The sequence below is a fragment of the Aquarana catesbeiana genome, linkage group LG05 (genome assembly GCF_042186555.1).
Source record: "Aquarana catesbeiana isolate 2022-GZ linkage group LG05, ASM4218655v1, whole genome shotgun sequence".
Classification (NCBI taxonomy): domain Eukaryota; kingdom Metazoa; phylum Chordata; class Amphibia; order Anura; family Ranidae; genus Aquarana; species Aquarana catesbeiana.
In genome coordinates this window covers 38,266,551-38,286,110 of record NC_133328.1, presented here as the reverse complement: position 1 = coordinate 38,286,110, position 19,560 = coordinate 38,266,551, and the positions used below count along the sequence as shown (strand labels likewise).

Genomic DNA, 19,560 nt, shown 5'->3' with positions numbered 1-19,560 from the left:
CTCGGTACAATATATGAAAAGACAAAGTATATAAGCAATTCTAAAAATTTACAAAAAATGTATTAGTACAAAATACAAAGCAATAGAATTAAAAGCACAGGTGACTTGTTCATACATAGTACTTCAGCTAGTTTCGTGGATTTACCACTTCATCAGGAAATACATCTGCAAGTAGACACAAAGTCAATGACAATACAATCAAGTATATATAGGAAGATTTTTTATATGAATAATACAAATTGATAGAATGGGGAAAAAAAAGGGGGTAGTAAAAGTATGGGGCTGCTTACCCAAGAAAAAAGAAAAAGAAAAGAAAACAAATGCAGCCACCACAGCTAATGATTGGTGAGCTGCAATATAATATATTTTTGGTTTAGGGTTTAATACCTCTCTAAAGAGGACAAGTCACAGCAAGAAACTAAATATCTGGTCTTTACAGTGGAATTTAGTGTCTGCCAAAAGGATGTTAGTTCCGTTTAACCCCCCCCCCCCCAAGCAGAATCACATTTTTTTCTGTGTTTATTTGCATTTTCAGCTGAGGAAGAGGGTGTGCCCACCGAAATGCGCCAGCGTGCCAATACAGTGGTGCATCAGATCAGGCCACATGACATCCGCACTGGCTTGTGATTTGTTGTAACACGTCTATATATTTCTTACTTTTGTGAGTGTTGATTTGGCCGTTTGTCCTTTACAGCAGAGGGTCTCCCATCTTTCTGAACAATGGGCTAGTTTAGAGGGGCCAGACTGAGGCCAGTGGGATTAAAAAACGTTGGTTTTGGTGTTGGCGAGAGCAAATAGTGCCCGATAAATTGTTTTAGTGGAGAAAAGAGTGCCCTATTGTTGGTATCAGTGGAAGGAATGGTGCCCCATTCTTGGTATGTAAGGTAGGAATAGTGCCCGTCATTAGTATCAGTGGAAGGAGTGGTACCCCATCATTGGTGTCTGTGGAAGGAATTGTACCCCATTATTGGTGTGTGTGGAAGGAATTGTACCCCATTATTGGTGTCTGTGGAAGGAATTGTACCCCATCATTGGTGTCTGTGGAAGGAATTGTACCCCATTATTGGTGTGTGTGGAAGGAATTGTACCCCATTATTGGTGTGTGTGGAAGGAGTGCTACCCCATCATTGGTGTCTGTGGGACAAGCAAAGGGCCACAGTTTTGTGACCATTGCTTTACAGTAATAAACCTTTAGTAATGCATTGCGCCCTTCTGTCTGTGTTTTTTACAGTTTTCTACCCAAGGCTTTTGTATGTATATATATATATATATATATATATATATAGATATATGTGTGTGTGTGTCTATCTATCTATCTATCTATCTATATGTGTGTGTGTATAAAATATAAATATATATATATATATATATATATATATATATATATATGTGTGTATGTGTATGTGTATGTATATGTATATATATATATATATATATATATATATATATATATATATATACACTGTATATATGTATATACATATACAGGATGTAAGCAAAAAGCAACCCCTTAGCTAAACAATGAAAACATACAGTACATCAGTACATTACCCTCTAAGATCCACTACGAAGTATTTTCCCAGTGTGACGGTGTCAGTGTTTTCCTTACCTGAGCAGACCGGTCTGTCGAGAATGGCGTGTACACTCATTTATTATTAAGGTAAACAGGAGCGTCGGTAGCTGTTTGCTGACAGTGACACAGTATCAGTACACAGCAGCAGAGTACAGTGCGGAGTGACAGCTGAACAATGGGACCTTACATATAAAAAAAAAAACTGGAGTACTGCAAACAATAAAATAATATTCATCACCAGACGCTCTGACTACCATAGAGGCTTACCATAGGTTGGCCGGATTATCAATCACTCAGCATTATACTGTAAACTATGAAACCGCCATAATGAATGGCTGAAAGCTGTGGGACAAGTTCATGAGAACTAGAAGAAGTCAATTTCTATCACATGTATAAAGAAAAACTCTCAAAATGGGACTTTAACAGTACTGGGTCATTATAGTGTCAAGTGAATGAACAGTATTTCTAGGTAGTATAAAAGTTGACAAATCTTTATTAAAATAAATTGTGTAAAACATTACCATACATCTTAAAAATGATGGGAAACAGGTTCTTGATACTCTACTTAAGATGGAATCAATAGAGAACAAAGGATGGGAATTGCTGAACATCCAACACGTTTCAAATTCGATTTTCTTCTTCACCCCTGAAGAAGAAAATCTAATTTGAAACGTGGTGGGTGTTCAAAAGTTCCCATCTTTTGTTGTCTATTGATTCCATCTTAAGTATAGTATCAAGAACCTGTTTCCCATCATTTTTAATATGTATGGTAATGTTTTACACAATTTATTTTAATAAAGATTTGTCAACTTTTATACTACTTAGAAATACTGTTTATTCACTTGACACTATAATAACCAAATACTGTTAACCACTTCAGCCCCGGAAGATTTGGCTGCTCAATGACCAGGCCATTTTTTGCAATACGGCACTGCGTCGCTTTAAATGACAATTGCACGGTCGTGCGCCACTGTACCCAAACAAAATTGACGTCCTTTTTTCCCCACAAATAGAGCTTTCTTTTGGTGGTATTTGATCGCCTCTGTGGTTTTAATTTTTTGCGCTATAAACAAAAGAAGAGAACGACAATTTTGAAAAAAAACACATTATCTTTTACTTTTTGCTATAATAAATATCACACATTTAAAAAAAAAAAAACACATTTTCCTCAGTGTAGGCCGATATGTATTCTTCTACATATTTTTGGTAAAAAAAAAAAAAAAAAAAATCACAATAAGTGTATATTGATTGGTTTGCGCAAAAGTTATAGCGTCTACAAAATAGGGGATAGATTTATGGCATTTTTTTTATTATTATAATTTTTTTTTACTAGTAATGGTGGCGATCTGCTGTGTTCCCTAGGTGTGTTCTAACTGTAGGGGGGATGGGACTGTCTAGGAGGGGAGAGAGATCGGTGTTCATACTTAGTATGAACACACAATCTGTCTCTACCCCCCTGAAAGAACCGGGATCTGCCAAGAGCGGCTCCGGGCACACACTGCGAGTGCACGCGTGCCCCTAGTGGGCAAAAGGCGAAGTGACGTAAGGTAACATAGTTTTGCCCAGCCGTGCCATTCTGCCGCAGTAAAACTGTGGCGGCTGGTCAGGAAGCGGTTAAAGTCCCATTTTTAGGGTTTTCTTTATACATATAATTCAGGGATGTTGGTACTCCATTAGCTACCATTTCCAAATTTATGTCTATGACATGTTGATTTGTTAGGATAGAGCAGTCTATCAATCTCAACCTGACACAGAAATGAGGGAGAGATGAGGGCGCTCTGATAAAGCTGGGTATCCAGTCCTTAGTGGCAGTGGAGAGATGGCACTGAAGGCAGCACTTTGTAGAGAAGAAGCAGTTCTGGAGGGTCATTAAAGAATTAGAAAGGCGCCTCTAAGTGCGGTAGTTAAAAGATTTATTACAGGCACAATGGGATTAAAAACACCTACAAGAGAGTAAGAGGTCATAGACATATAATGATTAGTCCTTATGCGGATCGCTGTAATCCTCGTCTGTCTGGGGGAGAGAGAAAGCCGTCCTGCAGCTGTCAGATTCCCTGGTGACGTGGATTAGTAAGGAGGTGAAGATGCGATGGGACGGCCCGGGTTTTGGAACCAAGCTGGAACGCACATGGCCGATGTAACATCAGGTGAAGGCGGTGGACGGTAACACATTTCGGGCAAACATGGACCTAAGTCTGACGAAGGAGCCCCACATGCTCCGAAACGCGTTACCGCCTTTACCAGATGTTACATTGGCCGCGTGCGTTCCAGCTTGGTTCCAGAACCCGGGCCGCCCCATCGCATCTTCACCTCCTCGGTAATCCACGTCACCAGGGAATCTGACAGCTGCAGGACGGCTTTCTCTCTCCCCCAGACAGACGAGGATTACAGCGATCCGCATTAGGACTAATCATTATATGCCTATGACCTCTTACTCTCTTGTAGGTGTTTTTAATCCCATTGTGCCTGTAATAAATCTTTTAACTACTGCACTTAGAGGCGCCTTTCACATTCTTTCTTTCTTCTATCAACCTCAACCTTTCTACCCCTTGAAATAATTACCAGGTGCTGGGTGAACCCCCCGCTAAAAGTGATTACACCCACAGCTCGTGATGTATTAGCGTGATCAATGTGATCAGTGTGATAAGCTGAAGAAAGTTTTTAAATAAAATAATGTTGTGTGGTATATCCAGCATATTTGACACCTAAGGGATATTTTTTTCCAACCCCCTACAAAATATTTAAAAAATGCGTCTAGGGGATTGCAGAGCAGAGATATACTTACCTAATCTGTCGATCTTCCAAGTGCAAGATTGGCCCCTTTGGCTCCTGCCCCCCCCTGCATGCTAGCGGTTTTGTGAATGGACTGTTCCTGACGTCCTCACGCCCATAGACTGGCACTGGATGTGAGGATGACGATTTTCCAGAGGATCGAAGTATAGCTTTTCGGTGTGCCCCTATACAAAACGAGCAGTTACCCATGTAGTGCACTGCATGGGAGAAATAGAAATGTTCATGGAGTTCTTCTTTAAATGAATAATAACTGATTTGTAAGCAAGGGAGCTGGGGATAGTTAAAAAAAAAATGAAGGTCCCCCCCCAATTCATATCAGGATCCTCAGGTCTGGTCTAGATTTTAAGGTGAACCATCACTAAGAAATGTAGCCTGGCTGGCTAGGAATAGGAGAGGGATGAGTTTGCACCCCCCATCCTGAACCATGCCCTGCCACATGCCCTCAGCATGAGGGAGGTATCTTGCCATGGGGTTCCTATGTTAATGAGGACAAGAGCCTGTTCCCTACGACCCTGGCCCAGTGGTTGTGGGGGCTGCAGACAGGGGGCTTATTGAAATCTTAGAAAAAGCCCCCTTTAATAATAAACGGGCTCCAGATACCACCCCATTATGTGACTAAGTAAGGGGAACATATTACCCCTACTCATTATAAAAATGTAACATCCATGCATGTAGTGTGATGGTTAAAGAGGCAACCTCAGCCTGGGCTCCCGCCAGGCCACGCCCGCAACATGTTTCACTCTGCCCCCGGTACTTAATCATGGGGATCAATTTTGGAAAAGTCTTTAAAAAAAAAAAAAAGTTCTTCATCTCCAATGTACATCATCAACAATCATGTCATACAGCCATGTACACATACAGTACATCAATCACTATGCCCGAAGCCTGGTGTACCACCTGAAGAACAAATCCAGTGAATCCCAACACATGTCTGCTCCTGTCGTTTCGCTCCCACCAAAAATGACAGGTCCCACAGATGAAAGCCAATGTAGAAACGGGGTCTCCCGGGTGACGTAATTGACCATATATGGACATGATCATATATGGTCAATGAAATAACAAGGATCATTGTATAGGTTAAGGGAATCCCCATCTGCTTTGTTCAGAGTGAAGTGTCTGGGAGCTGTCATTTCGCTGGCAATTTCAACACTTTTTTCTTTGTGTAGCCTGGAGGTTATCGACCTTTGAAGACTATTTATCATTAGCCTAGGTTTGTTGTTATATTCCCCTAGTGCTGGATTTCAATCACTGACATCATTTCCTGAAGCACTGAGAAAAAGCATTGTGTGAGATGTAGTTCCTTAATAGACATTGCTAATATCGCAGAATTGACTGTGAACCTCGTCTCCCAGAAGACTACTCGCAGGGGAGGATTGTGGGAGAGACTATATAGGGATCTGCCGATCAGGCCCGCGCTCTCTTGCTTCCTGGATCTGACTGAGTGAGCACCACAGAGGATTGCGGCCTAGTACGCGATCCACAGCCACCGCTCCAGTCCCAGCGAGTCCAGCTACCGGCTGCTGAAAGAGAGAGATGCACTGCAGCAGCGTTGAACACTGGGAACCAGATCGCTGAGTCCACAGACGAATCCCTACATCGGCCTACCTGCAAGAGGAAGAATCGTTTGTTGATCCCATTGGGTGGCTTTGAGGTCTATCAGGATTGGTGAGGATGCTTATATTCACAGATTCCATTGTTCTGCCAAGTATTACACTTTCAGCACAGGACACCTGCCACATTCTCTTGGATTACAAATAGAATCACTATCATCTAGGATTTATTATCTTGCATTGTTCATCATCCCTTTGCTCCAGCCAGGAATTTCTGTTCTATGAGCTCCAACCGGTGAAGGCAGTGCAAGGCCTTGCTGTTAGGACAGTGTTGTTAGCACTCTTAAAGGGGACACTTAACTGGTCATTATAGTATACTATCTCTCATTAGGATAAATGTATTATAAGTCAGTCTGTTGTTTTCCTTTAAAGTGGACACTTTTTTCTTACATCCGTTGAAAGTTTCTCTTGAACATTCTATGGTTATTGTATCTATTGCTGTCTTCAAGTATCACTAATAATTGCTATTGTCACAAGAGTTATTTCAACCTAGTTCTGGTTCAACCCAGGATTTGGCTGAACAACTTTATTTTATATCCCTCATTACAAAGAAGTAAAGCCAGAGAGAGTTGAGTGTCTGTGTGTTATTCGAAGGTGTACATAACATGTCTGAACCTAGAGTGTCAGAGGGACTGGAGAGTTCACATGGTTAAGGCGGTATGAGAGAACATGCATTACCAAGCAACCCCCTAGGGGGCAGTGCTACCTTTCTAAATGTCAGTTTTGCTGTAGTAGGTTGCATATATCACACAGATGCACCACTTCACAGGCAGGGTCAGGGCATCCCCCAGGCATGTTATTTAAAGCAAATGCAAAATTTGGAATTTTTAAGTATGGCTCCCTGCCATACTACATTTGTTGCTTTAGCAGATGTTCTCTAGGGCACTGCCCAACCCTTCCTGCCATTTGTGTGACAATCCCTTGCCAATTAGACTAGGAAATGCCCGTTATTGTTTTTAAACATTTCTCTCCCCCTCTTCCCTCCTGTTGACTTGCAGTTTGGATTCGGCATCTGAACTTTAGTCATGTTTGCCGAACCTGCCCCAAACTGAGCCCACTAAATAGTAAACCTACAGTAATATGATGAACATATACAATATACAAGGGCAGGAGAAGCCATTTATAAAATTTCAGTATTATATTTACTTGCACTCTATGCTTGTTACAATTATATGCAGAATGATATTTGACTGTTGCTTTGTTAGAAGGGGAGGTGCTGTAATATGTATGTGCGACTTGTCATGTGACTTTAGAGATCAATTCGATGCGACTTAAAGTGGATCAAAGTCGCACCAAAAGTTGGATCAAAGTTGCTCTCCTAAGTTGCACTGGAATTTGTGCAACTTTGGAGTGGCTCTAGTGTGAATGGAACTTTAATAGTTTATTTTTATCAATTAGCAAACTGAAAGTAAATGAACAGATGAGAAATCCAAATCAAATCAATATCTTTTACTCAATATTTGCTGTGGCCACCCTTTGCCTTCAAAACCGCATTAATTCTTCTTGGTACACTTGCACACAGTTTTTGAAGGAATTCAAAAACTCATGAAGGAACTCATTGGTTGTATGTTTGGGGTCATTGTCCTGCTGCAGAATAAATTTGGGGCCAATCACAAGCCTCCCTTGATGGTATGGCTTGATGGATAAGAATCTGCTCAGGTGTGTCAGCCCAGGTTCAGTGCCGCCATTTTGTCCACATCTGTCATAAGGGTTCAGGCAGCCGGCCCACAATGATGTGCACTAGCCCTTCCCGCTAGCCGCTGTTTGTCCTAATTCTGCAGCCCCCTAGGATATCCCTGATGTAGATATTCCAGGAGACTGTGAAGGCATGACTTGTTGTTCTCACCTAGGCCAGAATGTCAGTAGAAGGGGTTAGGGGCTGGGGGAGGGAGGGAGTCAAGGTCCACGTCAGTGTTTTTTGTCAATGTTCTGTACTTGGAGATCCTTCTAGTGCTTCCTATGATGGGAAAAACGGAACTCAGAAAAGGAATATTTATATTGTTTCCATGACTCAGTAATTCCCCAGCAGTATTTCGTCATGTGTACATTGTACTGTATGTCACTTTATCAGGCTGAATAGGTTACCTGTAATAATTCCGCCAAGGCTGAACATAATACATTTCCTCTTCACTGTATTCTGTCTGTAGATAATGGAAAATTTACTTCTGCTCTGTTTTAAAGGGTCTGTCCATCAAGATGGAGAATCGATGAATGAGAGTCCAATTTCTGCTCTTCCGAGTAATTCTTTTCAATCATCATTGTTCAATAATGTAGCTGCAACCATGATTGTCTCCACATGAAAAACCAGCACCTACTTAACACGTTTCACCATTAATGGCTTGATCACAAGGAAATCAAGCCACTCATGGTGAAATGCTTTAAGGGCGGTGGTTTTTCAGTGGGGACATCATGGTTGCAGCTACATTGTTGATGATAAAATTACTCGGAAGAGCAGGGTTTGGGGTGCATCTCTCATTCATCTATTCTCTTTCATAATGAACGAAAATAGGTTTTCTTAAGCCGGCAACCTACCAGTCCATAGACAAGTGAGAGGAGCAGGTCTGGAGCGGTGCTGTTGGTTTGGGATATTTCAACATCAAGACGTGATTACCAAAAGTTTTGGGAAGCCTGCCTTTACACGCACACTGGCATCCCAGTCTTAGTCCGTATGGTTCAATATTGAGTTGGACCACCCTTTGTAGCTATAATAGCTTCAACTCTTCTGGGAAGACTGTCCGCAAGGTTTAGGAGTGTGTCTATGGGAATGTATGACCATTCTTCTAGTGCATTTGTGAGGTCAGGCACTGATGTGGACAAGAAGGCCTGGCTTGCAGCCTCCACTCGAATTCATACCAAAGGTGTTGTATCGGGTTGAGGTCAGGACTCTCTGCAAGCCAGTCAAGTTCCTCCATCCCAAACTAGCTCATCCATGTCTTTATGGACCTTGCTTTGTGCACTGGTACGCACTCATGTTGGAACAGGAAGGGGCCATCTCCAAACTGTTCCACAAAGTTGGGAGCATGAAATTGTCCAAAATGTCTTGGTATGCTGATGCCTTATGCCATGTACACACGACCGGACTTTTGACGGACTGAACTCCGAAGGACTTTTTGACGAACTTTCGACGGAGTTCCAACGCAGTTCCGACACAACTGACTTGCCTACACAAAGGTCCGACTGATTCGAACGTAATGACATATGGCTGGACTAGAATAAGAAAGTTCATAGCCAGTAGCCAATGGCTGCCCTTGCGTCGTTGTTTGTCCACCGGACTAGCATACCGACGAACTGATTTTTCGACCGGACTTGAGTCTGTCGGAAAGATTTGAAACATGTTCTATTTCTAAAGTCCGTCTGATTTTTCGTCAGCAAAGGTCGATGAAGCCCACACACGATCGAATTGTCCGACGGATTTGTTCCGTCGGACCTTTGCTGTTGAAAACTGGTCGTGTGTACACGGCATTAGGAGTTACCTTTACTGGAACTAAGGGGCCAAGCCCAACCCCTGAAAAACAACCCCACATTATAACCTCCCCTCCACCAAATGATTTGGACCAGTGCACAAAGCAAGGTCCATAAAGACATGGATGAGTGAGTTTGGGGTGGAGGAACTTGACTGGCCTGCACAGAGTCTTGACCTCAACCCGATAGAACACCTTTGGGATGAATTAGAGCTGAGACTGCGAGACAGGCCTTCTTGTCCACATCAGGGGACACACTCCTAAACCTTGTGGACAGCCTTCCCAGAAGAGTTGAAGCTGTAATAGCTGTAAAGGGTGGGCCAACTGAATATTGAACCCTACAGACTAAGACAAGGATGCCATTAAAGTTCATGTGTGTGTAAAGGCAGGCATCCCAATACTTATGGTAATATAGTATATTTTAGTTACAGGTGGGGTTTGGACACACTCCTAAACCTTGTGGACAGCCTTCCCAGAAGAGTTGAAGCTGTAATAGCTGTAAAGGGTGGGCCAACTGAATATTGAACCCTACAGACTAAGACAAGGATGCCATTAAAGTCCATGTGTGTGTAAAGGCAGGCATCCCAATACTTATGGTAATATAGTATATTTTAGTTACAGGTGGGGTTTGGAGATCTAGACAATACAGTGCTGATGAGTTTTATATTTGTAATGTTTTTTTCAAAATAATTTTCCCTTCTTTTGCAGACCCTGAAAAGCTCTCACAGGATACCGGCTCGTTATCGCCACTGGCTGCCATTACAGGAGTGTCCCTATTTATTATTCTGTCAATATGTCTACTTTTTGTTTGGAAAAAATATCAACTTCACAGAGGTAAGATCACAGATATCAGATATATAGAGCATTTAGTGTACTGTACACTTGGCGGCTTCACATGTGCCCAAATATTTTCCACTGTACCTGGTTAGCCTCATTCACTTTAGTGGGGGGGGGGGGGGGATTAGGTCTGCACAGCTTCCTTGGTACCTTGAATGGGGTCCGTTGAATGGTGTTGAGTCTCACAATGGCAAGGTGGTGCCAGTAGCAGAATCATCAGTGTGACTTAGCTCTTGCATAATACTTGCTTTGATGTATAAAGGAATCAGAAAGCCCCCTTTCTCGAGTAGTCACAGACAAGGCTTTACTGTTAGACCTACTCTAAGTGCTTTGATTCCCAAAGTGTGATAATGTTCCAGATGAAGAATCCAATTATTCCTAATGGGTTCCTTCACACCTGAGTGTTGTGTTGCTTGGCATCAAAGTAGTAAAAATCAATACACATGATTACAAATGTATTAGTCCAGTAATAAACAGATCTGATAGCTATGAAATACATATATAATACTGAAGAGCTGCATTTACTCCTGAAGAAGTGGACGTTGTGCCACGGAACGCGTTGAGTTCTTGGCTGCAGCTCTGTTACAATCATGCGTTATAAACGTGGATGCCACATTTCAATTTATTTATATTATGAATTAATTTATTGCAATCTATCAATGTGAATGTTGTATTTCTGCTACGTATCATCTCTTCAGTATTATATATGTATTTTGTTGCTATCATATTTGTTTGTTATTGGACTAATACATTTGTAATCATGTGTATTGATTTTTACTAATTTGATATCATGTGCTTCATTTAAAGTCCCAGGGGAATGCAAACTTGTATGTATAGATTTAGGGATGAAGGCACATGATTATAGATGGTGCACCAGGTCATACATTTTCTTACACACCAAAAAATGCCTCTAAATCGCCTGGCTCTACTGACACCCAAGTGTGAATGAGTGCTGAGTATTATGACTAGGCTTCACCCTCAGGTGGCTCTTGCATGTGGACTAAATTCCATTCAAACTACTTTGCACCAAAAATGTATACTTTTCTGGATTCTCTAGGTAAAGGTTGGAACCAAAGGACAGTGCTCAGAGGGGGGTAGGGGGCGGAGGCAAGAAGTGACTTGAAAAGGGGGAGTACCTGCACCTATTCTCTGGAGGAAAAAGGGCCTGATTATTATGGACCAGGGTTTCTCAACAAGGGTTCAATGGAAGCTGCTAGGGGTTCATTGAGCATTCAGCAATTTCTACTCCTCGTTCAAGTATAAGGAGCATTCTTCCCACTGACCATCTCACTAATGTATCATGAGTTGTAGATAAACACTAAGTTTTAGCAGGGGTTCCCCGAGATCAGAAAGTTATGTCAAGGGTTCCTCTGTGTTGAAAAAGTTGAGAAAGGCTATTATAGACATTCTCTGTATTTGTACATTGTGCTGTGATAGACTCCAGAGCTAATCTAAACTTTTTTTTTTTTTCATTTCTTTCAGCAATTCACTGGAAGATTCAAAGTAGAAGGTATTTTTCCCAGAAAATTTTTACTTTTACCTATTGGGGTCTATTTATAAAGGATTCACTGGGAAACTCACCCCCCTGCTATTCGGCTTTTTGGGGAGAAGGGCTTTGAGAGAAGTTCCCTGGTGGTGTGCCAGTAATGGGGGGGGGGATGAACCGCCAACTTGCGCCCTCCCTGGTGAACTGATTGGATCTCTCAGACCCATAACCAGTACCAGTGTGTGCATGAGAAGTTCATTATTCATAAACATACTGTTTTAAAATACTTTTTTGAAATCAATTTTACTAATATTTACCCATGCTCCTCCATTTTCTGCTCTCCCATCAATGGATAAGAAGCCCACGTCTTCAGACATTGCTGGACCCTGAAAGGTAAAAATAGTTCAATAAAATAAAGTATTTTAAAACAAGTGTTAGTGTGTTTATTCACATTATAATTTTTTCTTACATGCACAGTGCAGTGGTTAGGGGTATGAGGATCCCTAAAACATGTTCACTTAGGAAGGGGCAACCATCGTTTTGCTTCCCATGGGAAGTACATAAGCCTCCATTTGTCATTATTGCCTCCTTGTTGGCAGGGGTACTGAAGAGCCAAGTGTCCATGAGCAAGGGGCAACAGCGCTTCAGGGATGTACCCCAGTATCCTCCCTAAAGCTCCTTCTAATCCTGAAAGTCATACAGGCTAGAACCAGCATAGCATGGGGGGTAGAATGATCGCCACTCTCTTGTTGTGGGAATTCCTGATGTGCCGATCCAGTAAGTTCTGGTAGGCAGGGGTTTTTTCCCCAAATTTCCCCTGTTCCTACAAGGTGAACATCCCATTAAAGACCTTTTCTTATTGAAGAACAGATGTTGCTGAAGGCCAGGGAAGGCACTTGATGATTTTGGCAAATTTCCACTCATCTGGCTTGGTATATAGAAGTGCAAATGTCTGGCGAAATGTCCCTTAAATGTTTGACAAAAAGACCCCAAAGTATTTACTTTTTACATCACGTTAACATTGTAATATGTCTTATGTTTCTGTCTCACCTCAGGCCTTCCACCGAGTATAGAAGGACGCCAATATTTTCAGGTACAGTATGTTCAGATTTGTGCAGTTTTAGGCTTGAATGGTGAATTTTAGGCTTACATCCCTGTGGCCCTTTGGCACCAATTATGCAGCCTTTTGGACCCCTGCAGGCAACAGCTTGTCTTTTCCTTACTTAGGCTCCTACTTGCCAGTGAATATTGTTAATGTATAATCTTTAATGCAATTTCCTAATTTTACAGTCAGGGAAAATAAAAAAAAGTAGGAAAAACCCACCCCCAAAAAAACAACCACTACATCGATAATACAAATACTGGGATAACCTGTAGAGCAGGGACGTGCGGTGAGGTGAGTGGCTGGTGAGGCACTGGCTAGTATCAGAGCCAGATACACACAGGTTACATACACCGTGAACGTTAGAGCGAGAACAATAATTCTAGCACTAGACCTCCTCTGTAACTCTAAACATTTAACCCGTAAAAAAAATTTACAGTGTCGCCTGTGGAGATTAAGTACTGAAGTTTGACGCCGTTCCACAAGTGTGCGCAAAGTGTGACATGTTAGGTATTTATTCACCTGGCGTAACATCATCTTTCACATTATACAAAAAAATCGGTCTAACTTTTGTGGGTTTTTTTAATTCATGAAACTTTCCCAAAAAAAAATGCGTTCCAAAAATTGCTGCGCAAATACCATGTAAAATAAAAAGTTTTAACGACCACCATTGTATTGCCTAGGGTGTCTGCTAAAAAATAAAAATAAACCAAAGAAAAAGCTTCAAAAATAAAGAAATAGAGGAACAAGATGGTTCAAAGACAGACCTTTCCATGAACCAACAAGAAGAGGCAGGGGGAGAAAAGAGGGAAGTAGGGGGGATTGGGGGGGAGAGAGCACCAGAACCCAGACTCAGTGGGTTGGTAAACAAAGTCCAAGGAATGGAAGAGAGCAGAATGAGGAGGTCTGACCACCTCATTTTATAGGAATGAATATTATTTAGACTGGGTTCTGGTACATAAACGGTTCATTTCTCTCACACTTACTTTCTTTTTCTGTGCTGTTCATCCTTTTTTTCTTTTTATGATATGTTTTTCCCTAATCTTTTATAATGGATCTTGCTAAAAGAAATATCAACTGTTGTGGCAGTAATATTTAAAGGAGCCTGTAGGGAGTACGAACGTTTGAGCATTTATTTGAAAAGAGACTGCAATGGCTGTAATCTCCAGCAGTACTGTGTAATAGGTTTCCAGCCTATTATTGTCTTCTGAATCATGTCCGCAGTCCTCTAACAACTTCTATAGCATGTTCACCATCTCTGACCATCTCCTGTATTATGCCTGCAGTCTCTTGACCATCTCCTGTATTATGTCTATATACTATGTCTATATACTACCCTAGCCTGTCCATATACTACCTTGTCTATATACTACCCTAGCCTGTCCATATACTACCTTAGCCTGTCCATATAGTACCCTAGCCTGTCCATATACTATCCTAGCCTGTCCATATACTATCCTAGCCTGTCCATATACTAGCCTAGCTTGTATTATGCCTGCAGTCTCTTGACTATCTCCTGTATTATGCCTGCAGTCTCTTGACTATCTCCTGTATTATGTCTATATACTACCCCAGCCTGTCCATATACCACGCTAGCCTGTCTATATACTACCCTAGCCTGTCTATTTATTACACTAGCCTGTCATATATCACGCTAGCCTGTCCATATACTACCCTATCCTGTCCATATACTACCCAATCCTGTCCATATAGCAATATCAATAAAGATGCCTTCTATGGTGTGCGGCCGTCCAGGATCCTCTTTTTTTCCTCTATCCTGTCCATATACTATGCTAGCCTGTCCATATACTACCCTAGCCTGTTCATATACTACCCTAGCCTGTCTACGTACTACCCTAGCCTGTCCATATACTACCATAGCCAGTCCATACCCTAGCCTGTCCATATACTACCCTAGCCTGTCTATAAACTACACTAGCCTGTCTATTTACTACACTAGCCTGTCCAAATACTACGCTAGCCTTTCCATATACTACCCTAGCCTGTCTATATACTTCCCCAAGCCTGTCCATGTACTACCCTAGCCTGTCTATATAATACTCTAGCCTGTCCATATACTACCCTAGCCTGTCTATATACTACCCTAGCCTGTCTATATACTTCCCCAAGCCTGTCCATATACTACCCTAGCCTGTCCATATAATACTCTAGCCTGTCCATATACTACCCTAGCTTGTCTATATACTACCCTAGCCTGTCTATATACTACCCTAGCCTGTCCATATACTACCCTAGCCGGTCCATATAGTACCCTAGCCTGTCCATATAGTACCCTAGCCTGTCCATATAGTACCCTGGCCTGTCCATATACTACCCTGGCCTGTCTATATACTACCCTAGCCTGTCTATATACTACCCTAGCCTTTCCATATACCTGTGGACCACGGCTGGCGTGAGGAAGAAAGCCGGTGATGCCACTATTTGTCCTCAGGTCGGGTCCAGAGGTGCAGGTGTGGGTGCGGGGCTGTGGATTACGGCTGAAGAAATAGGTGGAGAGGCGCCGCAAAAATCCCCACCCCGCCACCTCCAATGTATACATGGGCAGGGAAAAGGGGGGAGGGGGCAAAATTAGGTTTCGTCTAGGGTGTCAAAAATCCTTGCACCAACCCTGGCTGGAAGGACAAACAAATCTTCATGTGGCACTGGTACTGAATATAAATCCTATTACTGAAGTCCAAATGGCCAGTAAGCTGCTATGCAGCCAAAAAGTCTAATAGTTCAGGGCCAGCCTTAGCAGGGAAGCAGAAGTAGTCTCCAGGATATGCAAGAAAGAAAAACAAATGCAGGCGCCTCTGAGTTAGACTGTAATTGTGTATTTCAAAGAAATCAATTAGTAACTTACATCAAGGTTAACATGGATGGGTACATCTGTGGGTAAACGCTCTGCATGACATCCAAACACGTTGGTCAAAAGGCAAGCTGTCTCCGCCACTCTGAGGGCTCTCCCGGCCGGTGTTTCGTCACATATGGCGACCCATCACATTTGGCTATACGTTTCAACACTTTTAAAACTTTTGTCACTTTTAACACTTTTTTAAAAATGTTTAAAAGAAATAAAAATAAAAAGTGTTAAAAGTGTTTTTGTCACTTTTAAAACGTAAAGTTTTAAAAGTGTTGGAACGCATATGGCGGCGTTGCGCATGCGCACTCCAGCGGGTAGCCAAATGTGATGGGTCGCCATATGTGACAAAACACCGGCAGGAAGATGGTAAGATAGTGGAGAGCTGAAGAGGAAGCTTGGATCGCTCCCCGGACTGCAGGGGGAGGTTGTCTCAGGTGTGATTGCGACACATTTCCGGCTGGCGCACCCTGGTGGTAGGAGGAATGCATGCTTAGTATATTGCTACGGGCAGCATTTTTGTAAAGGTAAGCAATTAAACAGAGAAAGAGACAAAAAACATTCTTAAATTGAAAAAAGAAATAAACACACTCAATAAATCTTGATAAATGGAAATAAAGTTTGTTGAATCTCAATTGACAGTCTCTTCTGCTTCACATCTCCTCCAGCACACTACTTGAGATCACTTGCTTTCCTCCACTGTCAAATTCTAGATTTCGGTCACCATTAGCACATCACATGGCTAGAACTCACTCTGATCAAGTTCTAACATTTTCCTAGTAGCCTTTTGTGGGGGGGGGGTCTGCAGTCCCCTTAGTTGTAGCAACCATTTTAGATGAAAAGGATAATTGTGCTAACTGATACTTAGTGGACTACTGCTCCCAGAAAGTCCATTGCAAATCCTGCCAACCCTCCTGGCTGCAGCGACTTGACTTCAATACCACCACAGTCTCTCCCTCTGGCTCCACATCCAATGATAGCATGTCTCTTCCAGAGCTTCTCACTCACCGACCCCAGCATGGATCCCTCCAGTGCTCCCAACTGTCCTCCTCCTGCTCCTGTTCCTGGACACCTCTCAATCACCATGTAGAGAGAGGCTCCCTCCCAGCTCCCGAGCTCCAGACCCGAGTTCACCCCCCTCCCAGAAAGGAGGTTCCCTTAAGGGCCACGACAGTCTAATGCCGCGTACACATGAGCGGATTTTACGGCAGACGGACTTTCAGAAAGAATGGCCTTGCCTACACACGATCAACCAAAGTCCGACGGATTCGTACGTGATGACGTACGACCGGACTAAAACAAGGAAGTTCATAGCCAGTAGCCAATAGCTGCCCTAGCGTCGTTTTTTGTCCGTCGGACTAGCATACAGACGAGCGGACTTTTTAACCGGACTCGAGTCCGTCGGAAAGATTTGAAACATGTTTCATTTCTAGGTCCGTCAAACTTTTGGGGAAAAAAAGTCCGCTGGAGCCCACACACGTTCGAATTGTCCGACGGACTCCGGTCCGCCAGACCAAGTATGTCGTAAAGTCCGGTCGTGTGTACGCGGCATTACACTCCATCATTCAGTCCTTCCACCTGACAACAACCTTCCCAGCAGGCTGACCATGGTTATATATAGGAGGCCTGCCCCCTGCCAATCCTAGCTGGGGATTGGTCAGGGCTCACAAATTCCCAAACGTCACTCCAGCCCTTTGGCTTGCCTCTCTTCCAGAAACTTCTCAATGGAAGCAAAGGAGGCGCCAGAGAGCTGAAGCACATGTCAGTCACTTGCTGCTGCACTAAACCACTCCCCTGCCCCCAGATCAAAAACAAACAGGCCCTGCTCACAGCTAGGCCTGCCTAAATTTACCTGCACTGGCAGTATACACAAAAACACTACTCTAGCACCTACCTACCTAATGTAGAGGGTGCTACAAAGGCAACCTTTATGGACTGTATTTTCACTACTGCATCAAAAAAAAAAAAAAAAACTAGGGCTATGCATAAAATGTGTCTGTTTATTGAAAGAAATTTTTATATTGTTTTTTTATTTGTTTCTTCCAGGACACGAAGACGCTATTAATGATTTTGGGATATACGAGTTTGTGTCTCTGCCCGATTCCTCCATTCACAGGGTGCGTGTATGTATACTGTTGTAGTAAATGAGAGCGGTGAATACCACCAAGTGTTTGAGGGGTTAAATACTCACTGTCTCACCTATTAAAGGTGTGGTAAGTGCCTAAAATAGATAAGTAAAAATAAAAAATGGACAGCTGTTTAGCACAGACTGTCAAAAATAGTAGGCAATTCCTATACCACGCAGTTTAGTATACAAAAATGTTTATTAGATAGGTTAAAAATAGACATGTGCAATTCGTTTAGTGCGGAATTTGTTTTTTAACGAATTTTAACAAATTTGTTAATTCCAAAATTTCCGAATTTTTCAATTTACGAAATTTCGAATTTCTGAATTTTCAAATTTCCAAATTTTTGTATTTCCGAAAATTCGAAATTTCGGAAATTCAGAATTCGGAAATTGGAAAATTTCAGAAATTCGAATTCAGAAATTCAGAAATTTGGAATTTCAGAAATTCGGAATTTCGGAAATTTGAAGATTCAAAAATTTGGAAATTTGAAAATCCAAAAATAAGAATGAAAATCTGAAAATTCTAAAGAATGAAAATCCGAAAATTCGAAAATCCGGAAATCTGAAATAATAACTAACTAATAATGACTATTAAATTATAGGTATTGGAATTTCCTTTCAAATTTGGCTGTTAGTGAGCGTAACGAGTACGAATTTATCCGAAGTTACGAATTATCTGAAATAACGAATGCCGTATCTAAACGAATGGAACGTAACGATCTAATAATAATAAATAACAATAATAATAATAAAACCTTTTTATTATTATTATTTATTATTAATTTGTTCCATTCCATTTGTTTAGATGCGGCATTCGTTAATTCGGATAATTCGTAACTTCAGATAAATTTGTATTCGTTACGCTCACAAACAGCCAAATTTGAAAGGAAATTCCAATACCTATAATTTAATAGTTAGTTATTATTTCAAATTTTACTGATTTTCTTTCTTTTTTTCAGCTTTTCGAATTTTTGGATTTTCAAATTTTTGAATTTCCAAATTTTCAAATTCCGAAAATGCGAAAATTCCCAAATTCAGAATTCGAAAATTCGGAAATTCTAAATTCGGAAATTTGAAAATTCGAAATTCAAAATTCGAAAGTTCATTTGAAAATTCGGAATTCGGAAATTCAGAAATTTGGAAATTTGAAAATCCCAATTTTCGAATTTCCGAATTTTCGAAAAAAAAGCAAAAAAAGAATGAAACGAAAACGAACAAATTTTTTGTCAGTGCACATGTCTAGTTAAAAATGAAAAGTTTGTTGTCCACTATGAAGATAAACCTTCCAAGAATATACACATATACATCATACAAACAACAATGAATTAGAATTGCTTAATCAAATATCCAGTGTTGCTGGTTACAACATACATTGAAAAAAAATGAAAAAAAAAGAATGAAAATATCAAAATTCAAATAATAAGCACAGCATCAGTGGATGTGGGTAAATGGTCGCCTCAAGGTAGATAGCCAAGGTAAGGGATTCCCCTTTTCTTTAAAATGGACCAGAGCTCTAAGGATTACCAATAAACCACATTGATTGAAAGAATCCACCTTATAATTTGTAGGTCACCGATATGTAGAAAATAGGGAATGCTTCTAATTGGCTGATTCTATAAAGAAGTGAATGGTTCATGAAACAGCAGCAGTTCCTAAGGGCATTGACAAGCATCAAGCAGTGAAGTAGGAAACAGCCAAGAAAATCCAAGA

At 41.4% G+C, this 19,560-nt stretch overlaps 1 protein-coding gene across 2 annotated transcripts in view; it reads left to right on the top strand.

Moving 5' to 3' along the window:
• HEPACAM2 (HEPACAM family member 2) overlaps positions 1–19,560 on the top strand; it is a 173,362-nt gene that overhangs the window by 130,911 nt on the left and 22,891 nt on the right. Inside the window, exons 5-9 of one of the 2 annotated variants that reach the window (XM_073629605.1) lie at positions 10,146–10,271; positions 11,757–11,784; positions 12,118–12,153; positions 12,816–12,853; positions 17,769–17,839. In XM_073629605.1, coding sequence (XP_073485706.1) covers positions 10,146–10,271; positions 11,757–11,784; positions 12,118–12,153; positions 12,816–12,853; positions 17,769–17,839 — 299 coding nt within the window. The remainder of the gene's footprint in view (positions 1–10,145; positions 10,272–11,756; positions 11,785–12,117; positions 12,154–12,815; positions 12,854–17,768; positions 17,840–19,560) is intronic. The other variant, XM_073629606.1, reaches the window with a different exon arrangement.